Source organism: Somniosus microcephalus, unplaced genomic scaffold (assembly GCF_052327205.1).
Source record: "Somniosus microcephalus isolate GS21.2 unplaced genomic scaffold, FLI_Smic_1.0 unresolved_chr7, whole genome shotgun sequence".
Lineage (NCBI taxonomy): Eukaryota > Metazoa > Chordata > Chondrichthyes > Squaliformes > Somniosidae > Somniosus > Somniosus microcephalus.
The window spans coordinates 34,743,161-34,766,734 of record NW_028225185.1 but is presented as its reverse complement, the minus strand read 5'-3'; the positions used below and the strand labels follow the sequence as shown (position 1 = coordinate 34,766,734).

The window sequence follows — 23,574 nt, the reverse complement described above, 5'->3', positions numbered from 1 at the left end:
ATTAGGAACAGGAGGAGGCCATTCAGCCCCCTCGAGTCTGTTACATTAGGCACAGGAGGAGGCCGTTCAGCCCCCTCGAGCCTGTTACATTAGGAACAGGAGGAGGCCGTTCAGCCCCTCGAGCCTGTTACATTAGGAACAGGAGGAGGCCGTTCAGCCCCTCGAGCCTGTTACATTAGGCACAGGAGGAGGCCGTTCAGCCCCTCGAGCCTGTTACATTAGGAACAGGAGGAGGCCGTTCAGCCCCTCGAGCTTGTTACATTAGGAACAGGAGGAGGCCGTTCAGCCCCGCGAGCCTGTTACATTAGGAACAGGAGGAGGCCGTTCAGCCCCCTCGAGTCTGTTACATTAGGAACAGGAGGAGGCCGTTCAGCCCCGCGAGCCTGTTACATTAGGAACAGGAGGAGGCCGTTCAGCCCCCTCGAGCCTGTTACATTAGGAACAGGAGGAGGCCGTTCAGCCCCTCGAGCCTGTTACATTAGGAACAGGAGGAGGCCGTTCAGCCCCTCGAGCCTGTTACATTAGGAACAGGAGGAGGCCGTTCAGCCCCTCGAGCTTGTTACATTAGGAACAGGAGGAGGCCGTTCAGCCCCGCGAGCCTGTTACATTAGGAACAGGAGGAGGCCGTTCAGCCCCCTCGAGTCTGTTACATTAGGCACAGGAGGAGGCCGTTCAGCCCCCTCGAGCCTGTTACATTAGGAACAGGAGGAGGCCGTTCAGCCCCTCGAGCCTGTTACATTAGGAACAGGAGGAGGCCGTTCAGCCCCTCGAGCTTGTTACATTAGGAACAGGAGGAGGCCGTTCAGCCCCGCGAGCCTGTTACATTAGGAAGAGGAGGAGGCCATTCAGCCCCCTCGAGCCTGTTACATTAGGAACAGGAGGAGGCCATTCAGCCCCCTCGAGCCTGTTACATTAGGAACAGGAGGAGGCCATTCAGCCCCCTCTAGCCCATTGCTTTTATCTAGTCCCTTTAACGAAGTAAAGCGTCCCAAGGCGCTTCACAGGACCTAAATCGGACAAAAGTTTGATCCCGAGCCACATAAGGAGACATTAGGACAGGTGACCAAAAGCTTGGGTCAAAGAGTTCGGTTTTAAGGAGCGTCTTAAAGGAGGAGAGAGAGAGGCGGAGAGGTTTAGGGAGGGATTTCCAGAGCTTGGGGCCCAGGCGGCTGAAGGCACGGCCGCCAATTGTGGAGCGATGGAACTCGGGGGGGATGCGCGAGAGGCCAGAATTGGAGGAGCGCAGAGATCTTGGAGCGTTGTGGGGCTGGAGGAGGTTACAGAGATAGGGAGAGGTGGGTGAGGAGGCCACGGAGGGATTTGAACACGAGGATGGGAGAATTTTAAAATCGAGGTGTTGCCGGACTGGGAGCCAGCGAGCACAGGGGTGATGGGTGAACGGGACTCGGTGCGAGTTAGGACACGGGGGTGCAGCCGAGTTTTAGATGAGTTGATGGTTACGGAGGGTGGAAGGTTTGAAGCCGGTCGGGAGAGCGCCGGAACAGTCGAGACTGGAGGGGACAAAGATCGCGGGTGAGGGTAAACCCCTGTACAAATACTTGCTTTCTCCTCCCTGAGCCTCGGGAGGCAGGGCTTGCGAGAAACAGGGGTACTACACGAGCGGATCCCAAACTCCGGTGAGGCTGTGGCGGAAGGGGGGCCATCGGGAGGGAAAGTAGTGAGTGAGGAGGACATAAAAAACCTGCAAGGGGACATAGACAGGCTAAGTAAGTGGGCAGAAATTCGGCAGATGGAATACAATACTGGAAAGTGTGAGGTTATGCACTTTGGCAGGAAAAATCGTAGAGCAAGTTATTATCTTAATGGCAAGAAACTGGAAAGTACTGAAGTACAAAGGGATCTGGGGGTCCTGGTGCACGAAACTCAAAAGGTTAGTATGCAGGTGCAGCAAGTGATTAAGAAGGCCAATGGAATGTTGGCTTTTATTGCTAGGGGGATAGAATATAAAAAGAGGGAGGTATTGCTTCAGTTGTACAAGGTATTGGTGAGACCGCACCTGGAATACTGCATACAGTTTTGGTGTCCATCCTTAAGAAAGGACATACTTGCTCTCGAGTCAGTACAAAGAAGGTTCACTCGGTTAATCTCGGGGATGAGGGGATGGACATATGAGGAGAGGTTGAGTAGATTGGGACTCTACTCATTGGAGTTCAGAAGAATGAGAGGCGATCTTATTGAAACATATAAGATTGTGAAGGGGTTGGATCGGGTGGAAGCGGGGAAGATGTTCCCGATGATGGGTGAAACTAGAACTAGGGGGCATAGTCTTAGAATAAGGGGCTGCTCTTTCAAAACTGAGATGAGGAGGAACTACTTCACTCAGAGGGTGGTAGGTCCATGGAATATGCTGCCCCAAAAAGCTGTAGAAGCTACATCATTACATAAATTTAAAACAGAAATAGACAGTTTCCTAGAAGTAAAGGGAATTAAGGGTTACGGGGAGCGGGCAGGAACTTGGACATGAGTCTAGGTTCGGATCGGTCATGGCCCTGTGGGTAGCGGAGCGGGCCCAGGGGCCATGTAGCCTGATCCTGCTCCTATTTCGTGTGTCTAATTCTGTTAGATTCAGGAGATGGTTCTGTGATAGTGGATTGGCGGTTAGGATCAGATCAGCCATGATCTTATTGAATGGCGGAGCAGGCTCGAGGGGCCGATTGGCCTACTCCTGCTCCTATTTCTTATGTTCTTCTGTTCTTATGGGAGGGGTGGTGTGTCACTCCCTCTCGGTGGCACTCCTGCCCCAGCGAGGCGAGGCTCCGTCAAGGGAACCGAGAGAGAGACGAAACCAGGAAAGAAAACCCCAGGCTCAGAATCAACCTCCCCTTTCAGATTAACAGGACGCAGGTGGATGATTAAAGCTCGCACCTGCCCGCTGCCTGTAATAAGCTATTTACACTCTCGCTGTGAACTGTGTTCGAAGGAAAGCTAGCAAGGGAGGTGAAGGGGAGTGGAGGTCCATTGGGACTCGTTGTTATTCAAAGGACTCTCGGTTCGTTCCATCTATCCCTCCCTCCCTCCGTCCCCCTCTCACTCAGAGGGCGGCGAATCTTTGGAATTCTCTGCCCCAGAGGGCTGTGGAGGCTCAGTCGTTGAGTATATTCAAGGCTGAGATTGATAGACTTTTGGACTCGAGGGGAATCGAGGGGTCGGGCGGGAAAGTGGAGATCAGGCGGAAGATCATCCCTGATCTTATTGAATGGCGGAGCAGGCTCGAGGGGCCGAATGGCCTCCTCCTGCTCCTATTTCTTATGTTCTTATGCCATCCCTCCATCCCCCTCTCTCCCTCCTTCTCTCCCCCTCCCTCTCTCCCTCCATCCCGCCCTCTCTCTCTCTCCCTCCTTCTCTCCATCCTTCTCTCACCTCTCTCCCTCCCTCTCTCCCTCCTTCCCTCCCTCCCTCTCTCCATCCCTCTCCCATTCCCTCCTTCTCTCCCCTCTCTCCCTCTTTCCCTCCCTCTCTCTATCCCTCCTTCCCTCCCTCTCTCTCTCCCTCCCTCTCTCTCTCCCTCCCTCTCTCTCTCCCTCCTTCCCTCCCTCTCTCTATCCCTCCTTCCCTCCCTCTTTCTCTCCCTCTTCTCTCCCTCCCTCTCTCTCTCCCTCTTCTCTCCCTCCCTCTCTCTCTCCCTCCTTCCCTCCCTCTCTCTCTCCCTCTTCTCTCCCTCCTTCTCTCCCTCCCCCCTCCCTCTCTCCCTCCCTCTCTCTCTCCCTCTTCTCTCCTTCTCTCCCTCCCTCCCTCTCTCCCTCTTCTCTCCCTCTCTCCCTCCCTCCCTCCATCCATCTATCCATCCCTCCATCGCAGGTGGATGGGCTTAAGATACCGACCAGCCATGACCTGATTGAATGACGGAGCAGGCCCGAGGGGGGCTGAACGGCCTCCTCCCGTTCCTAGCGTCCCTGTGACGCCCCGCCCCCCCACAGTTGGACGGTGCACCCTGAGAAAGAATGAGTTACAGGCGGCCGGTGGGGCGAGGAGGACGAGCTTCAGCCGGAGAGAGAGAGAGAGAGACTCGGTTGAATTTACGCTCCTTAAATTTCGTATTGAAAAATGAGTGTAAAGATAAATTTTATTCCAATTCCCGTTTCTGTAAAGGCAGGACTGCGTGAATTCATTTTCTTTCACCTCCCCGAGAGAGAGAGAGAGAGAGAGACACATTTGAACCATTCGCCCTGTGATTTTTAGCACTCTATGCAGTGCTATCGCAGCAGACTTGTTGGGTTGCCACGGCAACGAGACCAGAGGCCTACGAGGCTGAACAAAACCGATTTGCCTTCTAGCTTTCCAGTGTTTCTTCACTGCTATTATTCTTCAGTGGGAGCAATTGGGATATAAATTATTCTGAGAAAGAATGGGCAACTCGGGGTTGACGCCATTTGGAACCATTCCCAGAGTCCTCGTGTGTGTGTGTGTGTGTGTACATCCCTGTAAATCCAAACCAAGGATCTGCTGTTTCCTCTGTAGCTCACTGCGTTCCTGTCGGGAGGTGTGAGGGGGTCAGGATTGCCCGCTCGGTCATGGCTTCAAGCCCCACTCCAGAGACTTGAGCACAAAAATCTAGGCTGATGCTCCCATTGCAGTACTGAGGGAGCGCCGCACTGTTGGAGGAGCAGTACTGAGGGAGCGCCACACTGTCGGAGGGGCAGTACTGAGGGAGCGCCGCACTGTCGGAGGGGCAGTACTGAGGGAGCGCCGCACTGTCGGAGGGGCAGTACTGAGGGAGCGCCGCACTGTCGAAGGGGCAGTACTGAGGGAGCGCCGCACTGTTGGAGGAGCGGTACTGAGGGAGCGCCGCACTGTCGGAGGGGCAGTACTGAGGGAGCGCCGCACTGTCGGAGGGGCAGTACTGAGGGAGCGCGGCACTGTTGGAGGGGCAGTACTGAGGGAGCGCCGCACTGTCGGAGGGACGGTACTGAGGGAGCGCCGCACTGTCGGAGGGGCGGTACTGAGGGAGCGCCGCACTGTCGGAGGTGCGGTACTGAGGGAGCGCGGCACTGTTGGAGGGGCAGTACTGAGGGAGCGCCGCACCGTTGGAGGGGCAGTACTGAGGGAGCGCCGCACCGTCGGAGGGGCAGTACTGAGGGAGCGCTGCACTGTCGGAGGGGCGATACTGAGGGAGCGCTGCACTGTCGGAGGGGCGGTACTGAGGGAGCGCCGCACTGTCGAAGGGGCGGCACTGAGGGAGTGCCGCACTGTCGAAGGTGCCATCTTTCGGATGAGACGTTAAACCGAGGCCCTGTCTGTCCTCTCAGGTGGATGTAAAAGATCCCACGGCCACTATTGGAAGAAGAGCAGGGGGGAGTTCTCCCCGGTGTCCTGGGACCCAATATTTATCCCTCAATTCAACATCACTAAAAACAGATGATCCGGTCATTATCACATTGCTGTTTGTGGGAGCTTGCTGTGCGCAAATTGGCTGCCGCGTTTCCCACATTACAACAGTGACCACACTTCAAAAAAAGTCCTTCATTGGCTGTGAAGCGCTTTGGGACGCCCTGAGGTGGGGAAAAGCGCTGGAGAGATGGGAGTCTGTCTTTATTTTCTCGGTGACCCCCCACTTGCAGATACTGAGGAGAACTTGCCTCTTTAAGCTTGACGATTGTGTTCAATTTAATCATTTCATTCATTTCTGCGCCTTGGCCGAACATTGACAGTGGGAGGCTGTTTCTCCTCTGGCCGGGGCGTCTAGAACCAGGGCTCACAGTCTCAGGATAAGGGGTCGGCCATTTCGGACTGAGATGAGGAGGATCGGCCATGATCTCATTGAATGGCGGAGCAGGCTCGAGGGGCCGAATGGCCGACTCCTGCGCCTATTCCTTATGTTCTTTGAGTGAAAGAGGAGGCCCGGGAGGGGCGGAGGATAGAACATACAGCACAGAGGGTATGCTGTGAGGAGGATGTCGTGAAACTCTAGCACGATTTGGACAGGTTGGGTGATTGGGCAGAAACATGGCAAATGCACTATAATGTGGGTAAATGTGAGGGTATCCACTTTGGTGGCAAAAACAGGAAGGCACATTATTATTTGAATGGCAATAGATTGGGAGAAGGGGAAGTGCAAAGAGACCTGGGTGTTCTTGTACACCAGTCGCTGAAGGTAAGCATGCAGGTGCAGCAGGCGGTTAAGAAGGCAAATGGTATGTTGGCCTTCGTAGCAAGAGGGTTCGAGTACAAGAACAAGGATGTCTTGCTGCAGTTGTACAGGGCCTTGGTGAGACCACACCTTGAGTATTGTGTGCAGTTTTGGTCGCCTTACCTGAGGAAGGACGTTCTTGCCATGGAAGGAGTGCAGCGAAGATTCACCAGGCTGATACCTGGGATGGCAGGAATGACGTATGAGGAGAGATTGGGTCGATTGGGCTTATACTCGCTGGAGTTTAGAAGATTGAGAGGGGATCTCATCGAAACCTATAAAATTCTGTCAGGCCTGGACGCAGGAAGGATGTTCCTGATGGCCGGGGAGTCCAGAACCAGGGGTCATAGTCTAAGGATAAGGGGTAAGCCATTTAGGACTGAAATGAGGAGGAATTTCTTCACCCAGAGAGTGGTGAACCTGTGGAATTCTCTACCACAGAGGGCGGTGGAGGCCAGTTCATTAAATATATTCAAGAAAGAGTTGGATATCACAGAATCACAGAAACCCCACAGTGCAGATAGAGGCCATTTCGGCCCATCGAGCCTGCACCGACACATATCCCACCCGATCCCCGTAACCCCTACACCAACACATATCCCAGTAACCCCACGTATTTAATCCCCCTAACATTAAGGGTCAATTTATCATAGCCAATCATCCTAACCCACACATCTTTGGACTGTGGGAGGAAACCGGAGCACCCGGAGGAAACCCACGCAAACACGGGGAGAATGTGCAAACTCCACACAGACAGTCACCCGAGGCCGGATTCGAACCCGGGTCCCTGGCGCTGTGAGGCAACAGTGCTAACCACTATGCCACCGTGCTATATTTCTTAAGGCTAAAGGGATCAAGGGATATGGGGAGAAGGCAGGGACCGGGTACTGAATTTGGATGATCAGCTATGATCTCATTGAATGGCGGAGCAGGCTCGAGGGGCCAAAAGGCCGACTCCTGCTCCTATCTTCTATATATGTATCTATGTATGTAAGAAACAGGCCATTCGGCCCAACTAGCCCGTGCCGGTGTTTATGCCCCACACCAGCCTCCTCCCAATCCCAGCCTCCGCTGCGCCTTTCCACATATCTTTCGATTCGCTTTGCTCTCATGTACTCGTCGAGTTTCCTTTTGAAAGCATATGAGCTATTCTGCTCCACCACTCCCTGTGGTCGCGAGTTCCACATTCTCACCACTCTCCGGGTTAAAGAAATTGCTCCTTATTTCCAACAGAAGGTTATTTTTAGTTCAAAGTAACTCTGCATTTTGGTGGGAGAAATGCTTGGCTTGGGCGGCGTTGAGTGATGTAATCCCTTCCACACAGGCAGTGGGGGCCACGGGGATGTGGCTGTCTCTGTGTCTGCCTCTGTCTCAGATTGGAGAGAGACAGAGACAATGACAGAGACAGGGACCGAGACAGAGACAGGGACCGAGACAGAGACAGGGACCGAGACAGAGACAGAGACAGGGACCGAGACTGAGACCGAGACCGAGACCGGGACCGAGACCGAGACCGGGACCGAGACCGGGACCGAGACAGGGACCGAGACAGGGGCCGAGACAGAGACAGAGACAGAGACAGAGACAGGGACAGAGACAGAGACAGAGACAGGGACAGGGACAGGGACCGAGACAGAGACAGGGACAGGGACCGAGACAGAGACAGAGACAGGGACCGAGACCGAGACCGAGACCGAGACCGGGACCGAGACCGAGACCGGGACCGAGACCGGGACCGAGACCGGGACCGAGACCGGGACCGAGACCGGGACCGAGACAGGGACCGAGACAGGGACCGAGACAGGGGCTGAGACAGAGACAGAGACAGGGACAGAGACAGAGACAGGGACAGGGACAGGGACCGAGACTCAGACAGAGACAGAGACAGGGACAGGGACAGGGACAGGGACAGGGACAGGGACCGAGACAGAGACAGAGACACACACACAGACAGAGACAGGGACACACACACAGACAGAGACAGAGACCGAGACAGGGACCGAGACAGGGACCGAGACAGGGACCGAGACAGGGACCGAGACAGGGACCGAGACAGTGACTGGGACCGAGACAGAGACAGAGACAGGGACAGGGACAGGGACAGAGACAGAGACAGAGACAGGGACAGGGACAGGGACCGAGACAGAGACAGAGACAGGGACCGAGACAGGGACCGAGACAGGGACCGAGACAGTGACTGGGACCGAGACAGAGACAGAGACAGGGACAGGGACAGGGACAGAGACAGAGACAGAGACAGGGACAGGGACCGAGACAGAGACACACACACAGACAGAGACAGGGACACACACACAGACAGAGACAGAGACAGGGACCGAGACAGGGACCGAGACAGGGACCGAGACAGAGACAGAGACAGGGACACACACACAGACAGAGACAGAGACAGAGACAGAGACAGGGACAGAGACAGAGACAGAGACAGAGACAGAGACAGAGACAGAGACAGAGACAGGGACAGGGACAGGGACCGAGACAGGGACCGAGACAGGGACCGAGACAGGGACCGAGACAGAGACAGAGACAGAGACAGAGACAGGGACACACACACAGACAGAGACAGAGAGAGAGACAGGGACACACACACAGACAGAGACAGAGACAGGGACAGACACACAGACAGAGACAGAGACAGACACACAGACAGGGACAGGGACACACACAGAGACAGAGACACACACACACAGAGACAGAGAGAGACAGAGAGACAGACACACACAGAGAGAGAGAGCGAGGGGCAGGGAGAGAGACAGAGACACATAGAGACACATAGAGACAGAGACAAGACCCTACTCCTTCATCTTCCCCCCTGCCCGATCAGTTCAAACAGATACAATTCAGTACAGTGTGATGCAGTAGCACTTGGACTGAGAACTACTTCCTCGACATCCTCTTCCCCTTTTAAGCATCTGTTTATCTTGAGGCCTAAATTACAGGCTTTTATTCCTGTGCGACCACCTAGCGAGTTCTGCTTCAGTTCCCTGCTGTTGGCGACACTTGTATTTATAGCCAGAGGAGGCAATCTTAGCATTTCAGCTCGCGACCTAGGTTACAACCCCATCCAGGGGTTTGAGAGCTTTTCATAGCTAGAATAACAGATCCCCGGGAGTGTGCTACAGGCTGGAATCTAATCGAGGGGTTCGGGGAGTTTATATATAGAATAACAGATACCCGGGAGTGAGTTACAGGCTGGAATCTAATCGAGGGGTTCGGGGGGTTTATATATAGAATAACAGATACCCGGGAGTGAGTTACAGGCTGGAATCTAATCGAGGGGTTCGGGGGGGTTATATATAGAATAACAGATACCCGGGAGTGAGTTACAGGCTGGAATCTAATCGAGGGGTTCGGGGGGTTTATATATAGAATAACAGATACCCGGGAGTGAGTTACTGGCTGGAATCTAATCGAGGGGTTCGGGGGGGTTTATATATAGAATAACAGATACCCGGGAGTGAGTTACAGGCTGGAATCTAATCGAGGGGTTCGGTGCGGTTTATATATAGAATCACAGATACCCGGGAGTGAGTTACAGGCTGGAATCTAATCGAGGGGTTCGGAGGGGGTTTATATATAGAATAACAGATACCCGGGAGTGAGTTACAGGCTGGAATCTAATCGAGGGGTTCGGGGGGTTTATATATAGAATAACAGATACCCGGGAGTGAGTTACAGGCTGGAATCTAATCGAGGGGTTCGGGGGGTTTATATATAGAATAACAGATACCTGGGAGTGAGTTACAGGCTGGAATCTAATCGAGGGGTTCGGGGGGTTTATATATAGAATAACAGATACCCGGGAGTGAGTTACTGGCTGGAATCTAATCGAGGGGTTCGGGGGGGGTTTATATATAGAATAACAGATACCCGGGAGTGAGTTACAGGCTGGAATCTAATCGAGGGGTTCGGTGGGGTTTATATATAGAATCACAGATACCCGGGAGTGAGTTACAGGCTGGAATCTAATCGAGGGGTTCGGTGGGGTTTATATATAGAATCACAGATACCCGGGAGTGAGTTACAGGCTGGAATCTAATCGAGGGGTTCGGGGGGGTTTATATATAGAATAACAGATACCCGGGAGTGAGTTACAGGCTGGAATCTAATCGAGGGGTTCGGGGGGTTTATATATAGAATAACAGATACCCGGGAGTGAGTTACAGGCTGGAATCTAATCGAGGGGTTCGGGGGGTTTATATATAGAATAACAGATACCCGGGAGTGAGTTACAGGCTGGAATCTAATCGAGGGGTTCGGGGGGGCTATATATAGAATAACAGATACCCAGGAGTGAGTTACAGGCTGGAATCTAATCGAGGGGTTCGGGGGGGTTTATATGTAGAATAACAGATACCCGGGAGTGAGTTACAGGCTGGAATCTAATCGAGGAGTTCGGTGGTGTTTATATATAGAATAACAGATACCCGGGAGTGAGTTACAGGCTGGAATCTAATCGAGGGATCGGGGGGGGTTTATATATAGAATAACAGATACCCAGGAGTGAGTTACAGGCTGGAATCTAATTGAGGGGTTCGGGGGGGTTTATATATAGAATAACAGATACCCGGGAGTGAGTTACAGGCTGGAATCTAATCGAGGGGTTCGGGGGGTTTATATATAGAATAACAGATACCCGGGAGTGAGTTACAGGCTGGAATCTAATCGAGGGGTTCGGGGGGTTTATATATAGAATAACAGATACCCAGGAGTGAGTTACAGGCTGGAATCTAATCGAGGGGTTCGGGGGGTTTATATATAGAATAACAGATACCCGGGAGTGAGTTACAGGCTGGAATCTAATCGAGGGGTTCAGGGGGTTTATATATAGAATAACAGATACCCGGGAGTGAGTTACAGGCTGGAATCTAATCGAGGGGTTCGGTGGGGTTTATATATAGAATCACAGATACCCGGGAGTGAGTTACAGGCTGGAATCTAATCGAGGGGTTCGGTGGGGTTTATATATAGAATCACAGATACCCGGGAGTGAGTTACAGGCTGGAATCTAATCGAGGGTTTCGGGGGGGTTTATATATAGAATAACAGATACCCGGGAGTGAGTTACAGGCTGGAATCTAATCGAGGGGTTCGGGGGGTTTATATATAGAATAACAGATACCCGGGAGTGAGTTACAGGCTGGAATCTAATCGAGGGGTTCGGGGGGTTTATATATAGAATAACAGATACCCGGGAGTGAGTTACAGGCTGGAATCTAATCGAGGGGTTCGGGGGGGCTATATATAGAATAACAGATACCCAGGAGTGAGTTACAGGCTGGAATCTAATCGAGGGGTTCGGGGGGGTTTATATGTAGAATAACAGATACCCGGGAGTGAGTTACAGGCTGGAATCTAATCGAGGAGTTCGGTGGTGTTTATATATAGAATAACAGATACCCGGGAGTGAGTTACAGGCTGGAATCTAATCGAGGGATCGGGGGGGGTTTATATATAGAATAACAGATACCCAGGAGTGAGTTACAGGCTGGAATCTAATCGAGGGGTTCGGGGGGGTTTATATATAGAATAACAGATACCCGGGAGTGAGTTACAGGCTGGAATCTAATCGAGGGGTTCGGGGGGTTTATATATAGAATAACAGATACCCGGGAGTGAGTTACAGGCTGGAATCTAATCGAGGGGTTCGGGGGGTTTATATATAGAATAACAGATACCCGGGAGTGAGTTACAGGCTGGAATCTAATCGAGGGGTTCGGTGGGGTTTATATATAGAATCAAAGATACCCGGGAGTGAGTTACAGGCTGGAATCTAATCGAGGGGTTCGGGGGTGTTTATATATAGAATAACAGATACCCGGGAGTGAGTTACAGGCTGGAATCTAATCGAGGGGTTCGGGGGGTTTATATATAGAATAACAGATACCCGGGAGTGAGTTACAGGCTGGAATCTAATCGAGGGGTTCGGGGGGTTTATATATAGAATAACAGATACCCGGGAGTGAGTTACAGGCTGGAATCTAATCGAGGAGTTCGGGGGGTTTATATATAGAATAACGGATACCCGGGAGTGAGCGAGGCCCAGCATTTATTGCCCATCCCTAATCGCCCTCGAGAAGGTGGTGGTGAGCCGCCTTCTTGAACCGTTGCAGTCCGTGTGGTGAAGGTGCTCCCACAGCGCTGTTAGGGAGGGAGTTCCAGGATTTTGACCCAGCGACGATGAAGGAACGGCCGATATATTTCCAAGTCAGGATGGTGTGTGTGACTTGGAGGGGAACTTGGAGGTGGTGGTGTTCCTGCGCGCCTGCTGCCCTTGTCCTTCTAGGTGGAAGAGGTGGCGGGTTTGGGAGGTGCTGCCGAAGAAGCCTTGGCGAGTTGCTGCAGTGCATCTTGTGGATGGTCCACACTGCAGCCACGGTGCGCCGGTGGTGGAGGGAGTGAATGTTTAAGGTGGTGGACGGGGTGCCGATCAAGCGGGGCTGCTTTGTCCTGGATGGTGTCGAGCTTCTCGAGTGTTGTCGGAGCTGCAACTCATCCAGGCAAGTGGAGAGCGTTCCATCACACTTCCTGACTTGTGAATTGTAGATGGCGGAAAGGCTTGGGACTCGACCGAACTGTGGAGTCTCGCGGAGAGGGGGAGGGTGGAGAGGCAGGGAAAGGAGCAATTAGAAAGCAGCGCCTGTGCTCTGTGAAGCCAGCTGTTGCCTGAGTAACGTGCAGTTTACAAGTGTGATCCTGGCGAGAGTGTCGTTTAATCAGCCACCATCTGTTTCCTGCAGTGCTCTGTGTCGGGACTGAGAATTCCCAGTCTCCTGGCGATCTTTGAGCGCCCTCGGTAATCCCACGAGCCAGGCGGGCAGTGCTGCCAGCCCGGGGCGCAGACCGGCGGCGGAGCGGTCCCCCGGCGTCCCCCTCCGCGGTGCGTGCACTCTGGTCCCTGGTCGGGGGGGGTGCGGGGGGAGCAAGAGAGGGAGGGGGTGTCGGTCCTTGGTGGGGGGGGATTCCCACTCCTGGTCAATGTCTGCCGATCTCCCCTTGCCCAGCGCCCGTCCGCCCGTGTCCAGCGCCCTCTCCCTCTGACATGAATCTTGTCGTGCATGTGGAAATGACGTATGAAGTAATACTGGGCGGCCTGCTGATGGCGCTGTCCAGGGAGAGTATAAATACTAGGGCACGAGCCCAGCTTGCTCAGGACATTCTTTAACAGGAACTAGTGAAGGACACAACTAGACCATGTTGAAAAACAGTTGATTAAAGCCTTGTTTAATACTCAGACCAGGTGCCTAGTAGTTTTCTTACATCACTTTGTTTAACGGCCTTCTCAACTTGTGCTGCCACCTTCAAAGATTTGTGTACCTACACCCCCAGGTCTCTCTGTTCCTGTACCCCCCTCTTTAAAATGATAGCATTTCGTTTATATTGCCTCACCTCATTCTTCCCGCTAGAATTAATTACTTCACACGTCTCTGCATTAAACTGCATTTGCCACCAGTTTGCCCATTTCTCCAGCCTGTCTGTGTCCTCCTGAAATCTGGTGCAATCCTCCTCGTTTTTTTTTACTCTCTCTCCATCTGTGACCAGCTCTCTCTCTCCGTCCGTGTCCAGCTCTCTCTCTCTCCCTGTGTCCAGCTCTCTCTCTCTCCCTGTGTCCAGCTCTCTCTCTCCATCCTTGTCCAGCTCCCTCTCTCCGTCCTTGTCCAGCACCTGCAGGAGAGTAAAGCCATTCTCTCTCCTCATCTGTTTTCTTTCGCTCTCTCGCTCTCTGTCTCATTGTCTCCCTTCCTCTCCCTCGTTCTCTCCTTCTCTCCATTTCTCACTTTCTCTGCCTCTTTTTCAATTATGCTCTGTCTCTCTCCCTCACTCTTCATCTTTCTCACTCTCTCTCTCTCTCTCTCTCTCCCCGAATTCCCTCACTCTCTCCCTCTCTCTTTCTCTCCCTCGCCCCCTCTTTCTCCCTCCCGCTCTATCTCTCTCTCCCTCTCTCCCTATCCCTCTCTCGCTCTCTTTCTCGCTCCCCTCCCCTTCCCTCCCTCTTTTTCCAGCTTTCTTTCTCCCTCTCTCTCTCTCTCTCGCTCCCTCCCTCCCCTCTATCGCTCTTTCTCTCTCCCTCCCCTTCCCTCCCTCTTTTTCCACCTTTCTTTCTCCCTCTCTCTCTCCCTCTCTCCCCCTCTATCCCTCTCTCTCTCTCTTTCTCTCTCCCTCCCCTTCCCTCCCTCTTTTTCCACCTTTCTTTCTCCCTCTCTCTCTCTCTCTCCCTCCCTCCCCCTCTATCCCTCTCTCTCCCTCTCCCTCCCCTTCCCTCCCTCTTTTTCCACCTCTCTTTCTCCCTCTCTCTCTCCCTCCCTCCCCCTCTATCCCTCTCTCTCTCCCTCTCCCTCTCCTTCCCTCCCTCTTTTTCCAGCTTCCTCTCTCTCTTCCTCCCTCTCGCTCTCTCTCTCTGCCTCTCCGTCAGTCTCAGCTCACAGCACTGCGGCCTTCTCAAACGGCACCTCATTTCTTCCTCCTCCCTGGGCCTTCTCTGCTCCTTCTCTCCCAGGGCTGCCGCTGGTCGCGAGGCTTCCAAAGCGGGGAGTCTGGTGGTGGGGGGGGGCCCCGTCTTGGCCAGCGGGCACCCTGCGGCCGGGTCGCGTTGCTAGGGGAACGGGGCCTCGGAGCAGGCCCCGCTGCTGCTGCTGTTGTTCTTGGGACTGGCCACGGGCCCTGTTTGTTCAGCTAAAGGGAAATGAATTTTTTTCCAACACCTGGTTCACAGGCTACACCCGCCCTCAGCGCTTGCCAACAAAGCATCAGGGCAGGGCAGAGTGACCCTGCGCCTCCTGAGAGTGACGGGATAGGCGACTCCCCTCTCCAGACAGGGAACTGGGCGGTCTGTGTGTGTGTGTGTCTGTGTGTGTGTGTGTGTGTCTGCACTTTGACCTTTCACCTCCCGGGCTCTGTGGTCAACTCAAGCCCAGCCTATGGCCTAAACTTTTTCTCACTGATCTGTGCATCTCTCTCTCTCTCCTTGGTGCTCACTCTGTCGACCTCCGACGTAAGGGGCGCTTTACGCAGAGTGAACACACGAAAGGCTACTGGACCGGATAGCATCCCTGGACGGGTACTCAAGGAATGTGCTGATCAGCTGGCTGATGTCTTCACCGCCATCTTCAACCTGTCATTGGCCCAGGCAGTAGTCCCTACATGCTTCAAGACCGCCACCATCATTCCTGTGCCTAAACAAACAGCTGTGACGTGCCTGAACGACTATCGACCTGTCGCACTCACACCCATCATAATGAAGTGTTTCGAGAGACTGGTCCTGGCTCACATCAAAGCCAGTGTTCCCGCCTCTCTTGACCAACACCAGTTTGCCTATCGGGCAAACAGATCAACGGAGGATGCAATCACTACTGCTCTACACTCGGCACTGAATCACCTAGATGGTAAGGAGACCTACATCAGAATGCTGTTCATAGACTACAGCTCAGCATTCAACACTATCGTCCCCAACAAGCTGGCCACCAAACTCCAAACTCTTGGCCTGAACACTTCCCTCTGCAACTGGACCCTGGACTTCCTAACAAACAGACCCCAGTCTGTCAAATTAGGCAACCACACCTCCCCCCCCCCCCCGACCCTGAACACGGGGGCCCCACAAGGATGTGTGCTGAGCCCCCTCCTCTACTCCCCCTTCACCCACGACTGTGTGGCTGTTCATGGTTCCAACACCATCATCAAGTTTGCAGATGACACCACGGTAGTAGGCCAGATCACCAACAACGATGAGTCAGCCTACAGGGAGGAGGTCCAGCATCTCGTGAAGTGGTGCGCCGACAACAACCTGGCCCTTAACACCAAGAAAACAAAGGAAATAATCGTGGACTTCAGGAAGTCCAAAGGCGGATGTCACACCCCCATCCACATCAATGGGGCGGAGGTGGAAAGGGTGGACAGCTTTAAGTTCCTCGGAGTCCACATCACGGAAGACCCCTCCTGGTCCCTCAACACCTCCTCTCTGGTGAAGAAGGCCCAGCAGCGCCTATATTTCTTGAGGAGGCTGAAGGGATGTAATCTGTCACCCCCGATCCTCTCTAACTTCTACCGCTGCACTATAGAGAGCATCCTGACAAACTGTATCACGGTATGGTACGGCGGCTGTAGCTCCCATGACCGGAAAGCCCTGCAGCGGGTAGTCAAAACTGCCCAACGCATTACCGGCACCCGGCTACCGACCACAGAACATATATATCAGAAACGCTGCGTACGGAGGGCATGGACCATCATCAAAGACCCTACCCACCCCAGCCACAGTCTGTTCGCCCTCCTACCATCTGGAAGACGCTACAGATGCATTCGCACCCGTACGACCAGATTTAGGAACAGCTTCTTTCCCAGGGCTGTCATCCTACTGAACTCCACAAATAAACTCTAAAGCCTGCACATCTGCCGATGCACTTTATTCACTTTATTATGGTCATATTTATGCTAATATATATGTACAAATGTATGTTGAAATGTTTAAGTGTCCTAATCCAAATTGTACACTCTCGGGAGCCACAAGCCTACATTTCGTTGTACTTGTGCACTAACAATGACAATAAAAGTTGATCTGATTTGATTTGATTGAAACTTTTTCTCACTGATCTGTGCATCTCTCTCTCTCCTTCATGTGTCTCTGCCTCTTTACCTTATCTCTTTTTACTGCAGGTCGATCTGTATCTAACCCGTGCTGTCCGTGCCCTGGGAGTGTTTGATGGGACAGTGTAGAGGGAGCTTTACTCTGTATCTAACCCGTGCTGTACCTGCCCTGGGAGTGTTTGATGGGGACAGTGTAGAGGGAGCTTTACTCTGTATCTAAGCCTGTGCTGTATCTGCCCTGGGAGTGTTTGATGGGACAGTGTAGAGGGAGCTTTACTCTGTATCTAACCCGTGCTGTACCTGCCCTGGGAGTGTTTGATGGGACAGTGTAGAGGGAGCTTTACTCTGTATCTAACCCGTGCTGTACCTGCCCTGGGAGTGTTTGATGGGACAGTGTAGAGGGAGCTTTACTCTGTATCTAACCCGTGCTGTACCTGCCCTGGGAGTGTTTGATGGGGACAGTGTAGAGGGAGCTTTACTCTGTATCTAACCCGTGCTGTACCTGCCCTGGGAGTGTTTGATGGGACAGTGTAGAGGGAGCTTTACTCTGTATCTAACCCGTGCTGTACCTGCCCTGGGAGTGTTTGATGGGACAGTGTAGAGGGAGCTTTACTCTGTACCTATCCTGTGCTGTACCTGCCCTGGGAGTGTTTGATGGGACAGTGTAGAGGGAGCTTTACTCTGTATCTAACCCGTGCTGTACCTGCCCTGGGAGTGTTTGATGGGACAGTGTAGAGGGAGCTTTACTCTGTATCTCGCTCTGTCGGTCCAGACTCCGTGATACACTCACGGCTCTGCATTGACCCGAGTGCCGTGCACATTAAGTTAAATTGGTTGTCTAGTCTGTTGGTGTTTGAGCTATCTGTCTCTCTCTCTGTCTCAGGTGCCTGTCTTGTGTCGGTGGCCCCTACCCGTGTCACTGGTGCAAGTATCGCCACATCTGCACGCACGATCCGCGGGATTGCTCCTTTCAAGAGGGCCGAGTGAACATGACTGAGGTAGGAGCTCAGTGTCTAGTGTTTGGGGAGGGTGGTTGTGTATGTGAGTGTGTGTGTGATTGAGTGTGTGTGGGTGTGTGAGAGTGTGAGTGTGAGTGTGAGAGTGAGTGAGTGTGCGAGTGTGAGAGTGTGAGTGTGAGTGTGTGTGAGAGTGTGCGACTGAGAGTGTGAGTGTGAGTGTGTGTGAGTGTGTGAGTGTGAGTGTGTGAGTGTGAGTGTGTGTGAGTGTGAGTGAGTGAGTGTGAGAGAGTGTGAGTGTGAGAGTGTGAGTGTGAGAGAGTGTGCGAGTGTGTGTGTGGGAGTGTGAGTGAGTGAGTGTGAGTGTGTGGGAGTGTGGGAGTGTGAGTGTGTGTGAAAGTGTGAGTGTGAGTGTGTGTGTGTGAGTGTGAGTGTGAGTGAGTGTGAGTGAGTGTGTGTGAGTGTGGGTGTGTGTGTGTGAGAGTGTGTGAGAGTGTGTGTGAGTGTGAGTGTGTGTGTGTGTGTGTGTGTGTGAGTGTGAGTGTGTGTGTGTGTGTGAGTGAGTGTGTGAGAGTGTGTGTGAGTGTGAGTGAGTGTGTGTGAGTGTGTATACAGGATCGGGATCAGTCTGTGATCCCCGCGCTTCATCCGGGCCCCCTCCTGCAGTCGAATAGCCAGCCGGCACCGGCGTGCGTTGAACAACCGGCGGGGTGAGCGGGCGGAGCCGGACGGCCGGGCGGGGATGGGGTGAACCCGAACCCCGGGGGGCCGGTGAGGGAGGGGTGGAAATCGCCACCATCGGCGAGCGCGAGGGCAGCAAATGGAGAGGGGGGTTAAAAAAACCCAACACAAACCAAAGTGAAGAAACAGCCTGTTCTGCAAAACAGCTCTGCGACCTCGTGCTGCCCTGTCTAAATAATTAGCAGGCCGTGCAATTTGTATTAACGGATTAATACATTCTTTCCTCCCTCCGTCATGCTTATATGATTAAGCGGTCGCAGAGCGGCCCGATTAGGGACTATTAACCCGCCAGTAACTGATGCTAACTAGCAAACAGACCCCTGAACTTGAGGGCTAAGTGGAAACCCAGAAGGAATTCCCCCCGCTTCCCTCCTCTCTGCTACGCACTGAGTCTTGACTGGGCCTCCGCCTCGTACAGCGTCCCAAAGCGCTTCACAGCCAATGAAGGACTTTTTTTGAAGTGTGGTCACTGTTGGAATGTGGGAAACGCGGCAGCTAATTTGCGCACAGGAAGCTCCCGCACACAGCACTGACCAGGGAGCGCCGCACTGTCGGAGGGGCGGTACTGAGGGAGCGCCGCACTGTCGGAGGGGCGGTACTGAGGGAGCGCCGCACTGTCGGAGGGGCGGTACTGAGGGAGCGCCGCACTGTCGGAGGGGCGGTACTGAGGGAGCGCCGCACTGTCGGAGGGGCGGTACTGAGGGAGCGCCGCACTGTCGGAGGGGCGGTACTGAGGGAGCGCCGCACTGTCGGAGGGGCGGTACTGAGGGAGCGCCGCACTGTCGGAGGGGCGGTACTGAGGGAGCGCCGCACTGTCGGAGGGGCGGTACTGAGGGAGCGCCGCACTGTCGGAGGGGCGGTACTGAGGGAGCGCCGCACCGTCGGAGGGGCGGTACTGAGGGAGCGCCGCACCGTCGGAGGGGCGGTACTGAGGGAGCGCCGCACTGTCGGAGGGGCGGTACTGAGGGAGCGCCGCACTGTCGGAGGGGCGGTACTGAGGGAGCGCCGCACTGTCGGAGGGGCGGTACTGAGGGAGCGCCGCACTGTCGGAGGGGCGGTACTGAGGGAGCGCCGCACCGTCGGAGGGGCGGTACTGAGGGAGCGCCGCACTGTCGGAGGGGCGGTACTGAGGGAGCGCCGCACTGTCGGAGGGGCGGTACTGAGGGAGCGCCGCACTGTCGGAGGGGCGGTACTGAGGGAGCGCCGCACCGTCGGAGGGGCGGTACTGAGGGAGCGCCGCACTGTCGGAGGGGCGGTACTGAGGGAGCGCCGCACTGTCAGAGGGGCGGTACTGAGGGAGCGCCGCACCATCGGAGGGGCGGTACTGAGCGAGCGCTGCACTGTCGGAGGGGCGGGACTGAGGGAGCGCCGCACTGTCGGAGGGGCGGTACTGAGGGAGCGCCGCACTTTCGGAGGGGCGGTACTGAGGGAGCGCCGCACTGTCGGAGGTGCTGTCTTTCGGGATGAGATGTTAAACCGAGGCCCCCTCTGCCCTCTCAGGTGGATGTAAAAGATCCCAGGGCCACTATTGGAAGAAGAGCAGGGGGGAGTTCTCCCCGGTGTCCTGGGGCCAATATTTATCCCTCAACCAACATCACTAAAAACAGACGATCCGGTCATTTATCACATCGCTGTTTGTGGGAGCTTGCTGTGCGCAAATGGGCTGCCGCGTTTCCCACATTACAACAGTGACCACACTTAACAAAAAAGTCCTTCATTGGCTGTGAAGCGCTTTGGGACGTCCTGAGGTGGGGAAAGGCGCTGGAGAAATGCGAGTCTTTATTTTAAGTGATGTTGGGTTGAGGGTTTAAATAATGGGCCCCAGGACTCTGGGGAGAACTCCCCGCCCCCCCCGGTTCTTCTTTGAATCGGGAGAAACTGTTCCCAGTGGCAGGAGGGTCGGTGACCAGAGGACACAGATTGAAGATAATCGGTAAAAGAACCAGAGGGGAGATGAGGAGAATGTTTTTTACGCAGCGAGTTGTTGTGATCTGGAACGCGCTGCCTGAAAGGGCGGTGGAAGCAGATTCAATAGTAACTTTCAAAAGGGGGAATTGGAGAAATACTTGACGGGGAAAAATGTGCCGGGCTGTGGGGAAAGAGCAGGGGGGAGTGGGACTGATTGGAGAGCTGGTTCAAAGAGCCGGCACAGGCACGATGGGCCGAACGGCCTCCTCCTGAGCTGTCTTCTTCTTGGGCAGTTCCTCGGAACCGAGGACGACTTACTTCCACACTAACAATGAGTTCTCAGGTGACTGATGAGTCCAATGCGGGACCTACAGTCTCTGTCACAGGTGGGGCAGACGGTGGTTGAAGGGGCGGGTGGGTGGGGTGCCTGGGTTGACGGGCGCTCCTTGCGCTGCCTGCGCTCGGCTTCTGCTTGCTCTCGGCGAAGAGACTCAAGGTGTTCGGCGCCTTCCCAGATGCTTCTCCTCCACTTTGTGCGGTCTTGGGCCAGGGATTCCCAGGTGTCGGTGGGGGATGTTACACTTTTTCAAGGAGGCTTTGAGGGTGTCCTTGAAGCGTTTCCTCTGCCCACCTGGGGCTATCTTGCCGTGCCGGAGCTCTGAGTAGAGCGCTTGTTTCGGGAGCCTCGTATCGGGCATGCGGACAATGTGACCCGTCCATCGGAGCTGATCGAGCGTGGTCAAAGCTTCGATGCTGGGGATGTTGGCCTGAGCGAGAACACTGACGTTGGTGCACCTATCCTGCCGATGGATTTGCAGGATCTTGCGGAGGCAGCATTGGTGGTACCTCTCCAGTGCTTTGAGGTGCCTGCTGTACATGGTCCATGTCTCTGAGGCATACAGCAGGGCGGGTATCACTGCTGCTCTGTAGACCATGAGCTTTGTGCCGGGTTTGAGGTCCTGGTCTTCAAACACTCTCGCAAATGGTATGTTGGCCTTTGTAGCGAGAGGGTTCGAGTACAGGAGCAAGGATGTCTTGCTGCAGTTGTACAAGGCCTTGGTGAGACCACACCTTGAGTATTGTGTGCAGTTTTGGTCGCCTTACCTGAGGAAGGATGTTCTTGCCATGGAGGGAGTGCAGCGAAGATTCACCAGACTGATACCTGGGATGGCAGGAATGACGTATGAGGAGAGATTGGGTCGATTGGGCTTATACTCGCTGGAGTTTAGAAGAATGAGAGGGGATCGCATTGAAACTTATAAAATTCTAACAGGACTAGACAGACTAGATGCAGGAAGGATGTTCCCGATGGCGGGGAGTCCAGAACCAGGGGTCACAGTCTAAGGATAAGGGGTAAGCCATTTAGGACAGAGATGAGGAGGAATTTCTTCACCCAGAGAGTGGTGAACCTGTGGAATTCTCTACCACAGAAAGCAGTGGAGGCCAATTCATTAAATATATTCAAGAAGGAGTTAGATATATTTCTTAAGGCTAAAGGGATCAAGGGATATGGGGAGAAAGCAGGGGCTGCACTGGCGCACCGAAGGCGGTGTTGGACTGCGTTACGCGGTGCGATTCTAAGCACAGCCGATCGGATGAGATAGCGGAAGGGGGGCTGGGTGCATGAAGACCGCCGCACCGCCAGTGGGAGCCTGAATCTTCAGGGGCTTGCGGAGAGCGGGGGTGCGAGAGAGAGGGCAGGCGGAGGAAACATCTGTCTGGGCCCCTTCCTTACGGCCGGCAGCTGCCGTGGGAATTCCGGGATTCCCTCGGGATCGGCCTCTGTGTTCGGCGACGGGGACGGGGTTAAGTCTGGAGCACTGTGGAGGTCGCGGCACCGCGGGTAGTCTGACCCCCCCCTCTATCCTTGGTGTCGAATTGCCCTTTGTCTGCATGTTTGTTGACACTGTCTTTGTATCGGTTTTCCGGGTGAGGCACCCCCCCCCCTCGTTCCTGTTTGTCCCTGTCAATTAGTTAGAGGATCAAAGTTCAAGCTGTAATTAATTAGCGGAGGGACTCCCCCCACCCCCCTCTCACTCCCAGCCCGCTTCCCACACTCATTGTTGGCCGTCAGTCTATGCCCATCACCTGACACCCCTCCCTGAAGTGGCGAGGGATTAAGCGTGTGAAAAAAGATTTCAATAGATTTCTTCCAGGGGCCTCTCGTCCACTCACTTACCGGTCGGTGCCTTGGCTAAGTGTTTCTTTCATTGCAGAATTAGCAGTTCTGCCTCCGCTAAGTCCCTTTGAAGCTTATTCCCCCTGAAAGGCTTTTTTTTCCCAAAAATAAAGCCATTCCCTCGTCTGTGTGTGTCGGCCGTGTCGCAGTGGGTCTCGCCTCGGAGTCAGGGGGGTCGTAGGTTCGAGCCCCCACTCCGGAGACTCGAGCCCCGTAATCCAGGCCCGACACACTCCCCCGGTGCCGGTACTGAGGGAGCGCCGCACTGTTGGAGGGGCGGTACTGAGGGAACGCTGCACAGTCGGAGGGGCGGTACTGAGGAAGCGCCGCACTGTCGGAGGGGCGGTACTGAGGGAGCGCTGCACAGTCGGAGGGGCGGTACTGAGGGAGCGCCGCACTGTCGGAGGGGCGGTACTGAGGGAGCGCCGCACTGTCGGAGGGGCGGTACTGAGGGCGCGCCGCACTGTCGGAGGGGCAGTACTGAGGGAGCGCCGCACTGTCGGAGGGGCAGTACTGAGGGAGTGCCGCACTGTCGGAGGGGCGGTACTGAGGGAGCGCCGCACTGTCGGAGGGGCGGTACTGAGGGAGCGCCGCTCTGTCGGAGGGGCGGTACTGAGGGAGCGCCGCTCTGTCGGAGGGGCGGTACTGAGGGAGTGCCGCACTGTCGGAGGGGCGGTACTGAGGGAGTGCCGCATTGTCGGAGGGGCGGTACTGAGGGAACGCCGCACGGTCGGAGGGGCGGTACTGAGGGAGCACCGCACTGTCGGAGGGGCGGTACTGAGGGAGCGCCGCACTGTCGGAGGTGCGGTACTGAGGGAGCACCGCACTGTCGGAGGGGCGGTACTGAGGGAGCGCCACACTGTCGGAGGGGCAGTACTGAGGGAGTACCGCACTGTTGGAGGGGCGGTACTGAGGGAGCGCCGCACTGTCGGAGGGGCGGTACTGAGGGAGCGTCGCACTGTCGGAGGGGCGGTACTGAGGGAGCGCCGCACTGTCGGAGGGGCGGTACTGAGGGAGCGCCGCACTGTCGGAGGGGCAGTACTGAG

General features: G+C 54.8%; 1 protein-coding gene across 1 annotated transcript in view; it reads left to right on the top strand.

Moving 5' to 3' along the window:
• The window catches only part of LOC147086787 (plexin A3-like), a 220,182-nt gene that overhangs the window by 116,799 nt on the left and 79,809 nt on the right, over nt 1-23,574 (top strand). Inside the window, exon 8 of the mRNA XM_085978971.1 lies at nt 17,628-17,742. Within this exon, the coding sequence (XP_085835097.1) occupies nt 17,628-17,742 (115 nt within the window). The remainder of the gene's footprint in view (nt 1-17,627; nt 17,743-23,574) is intronic.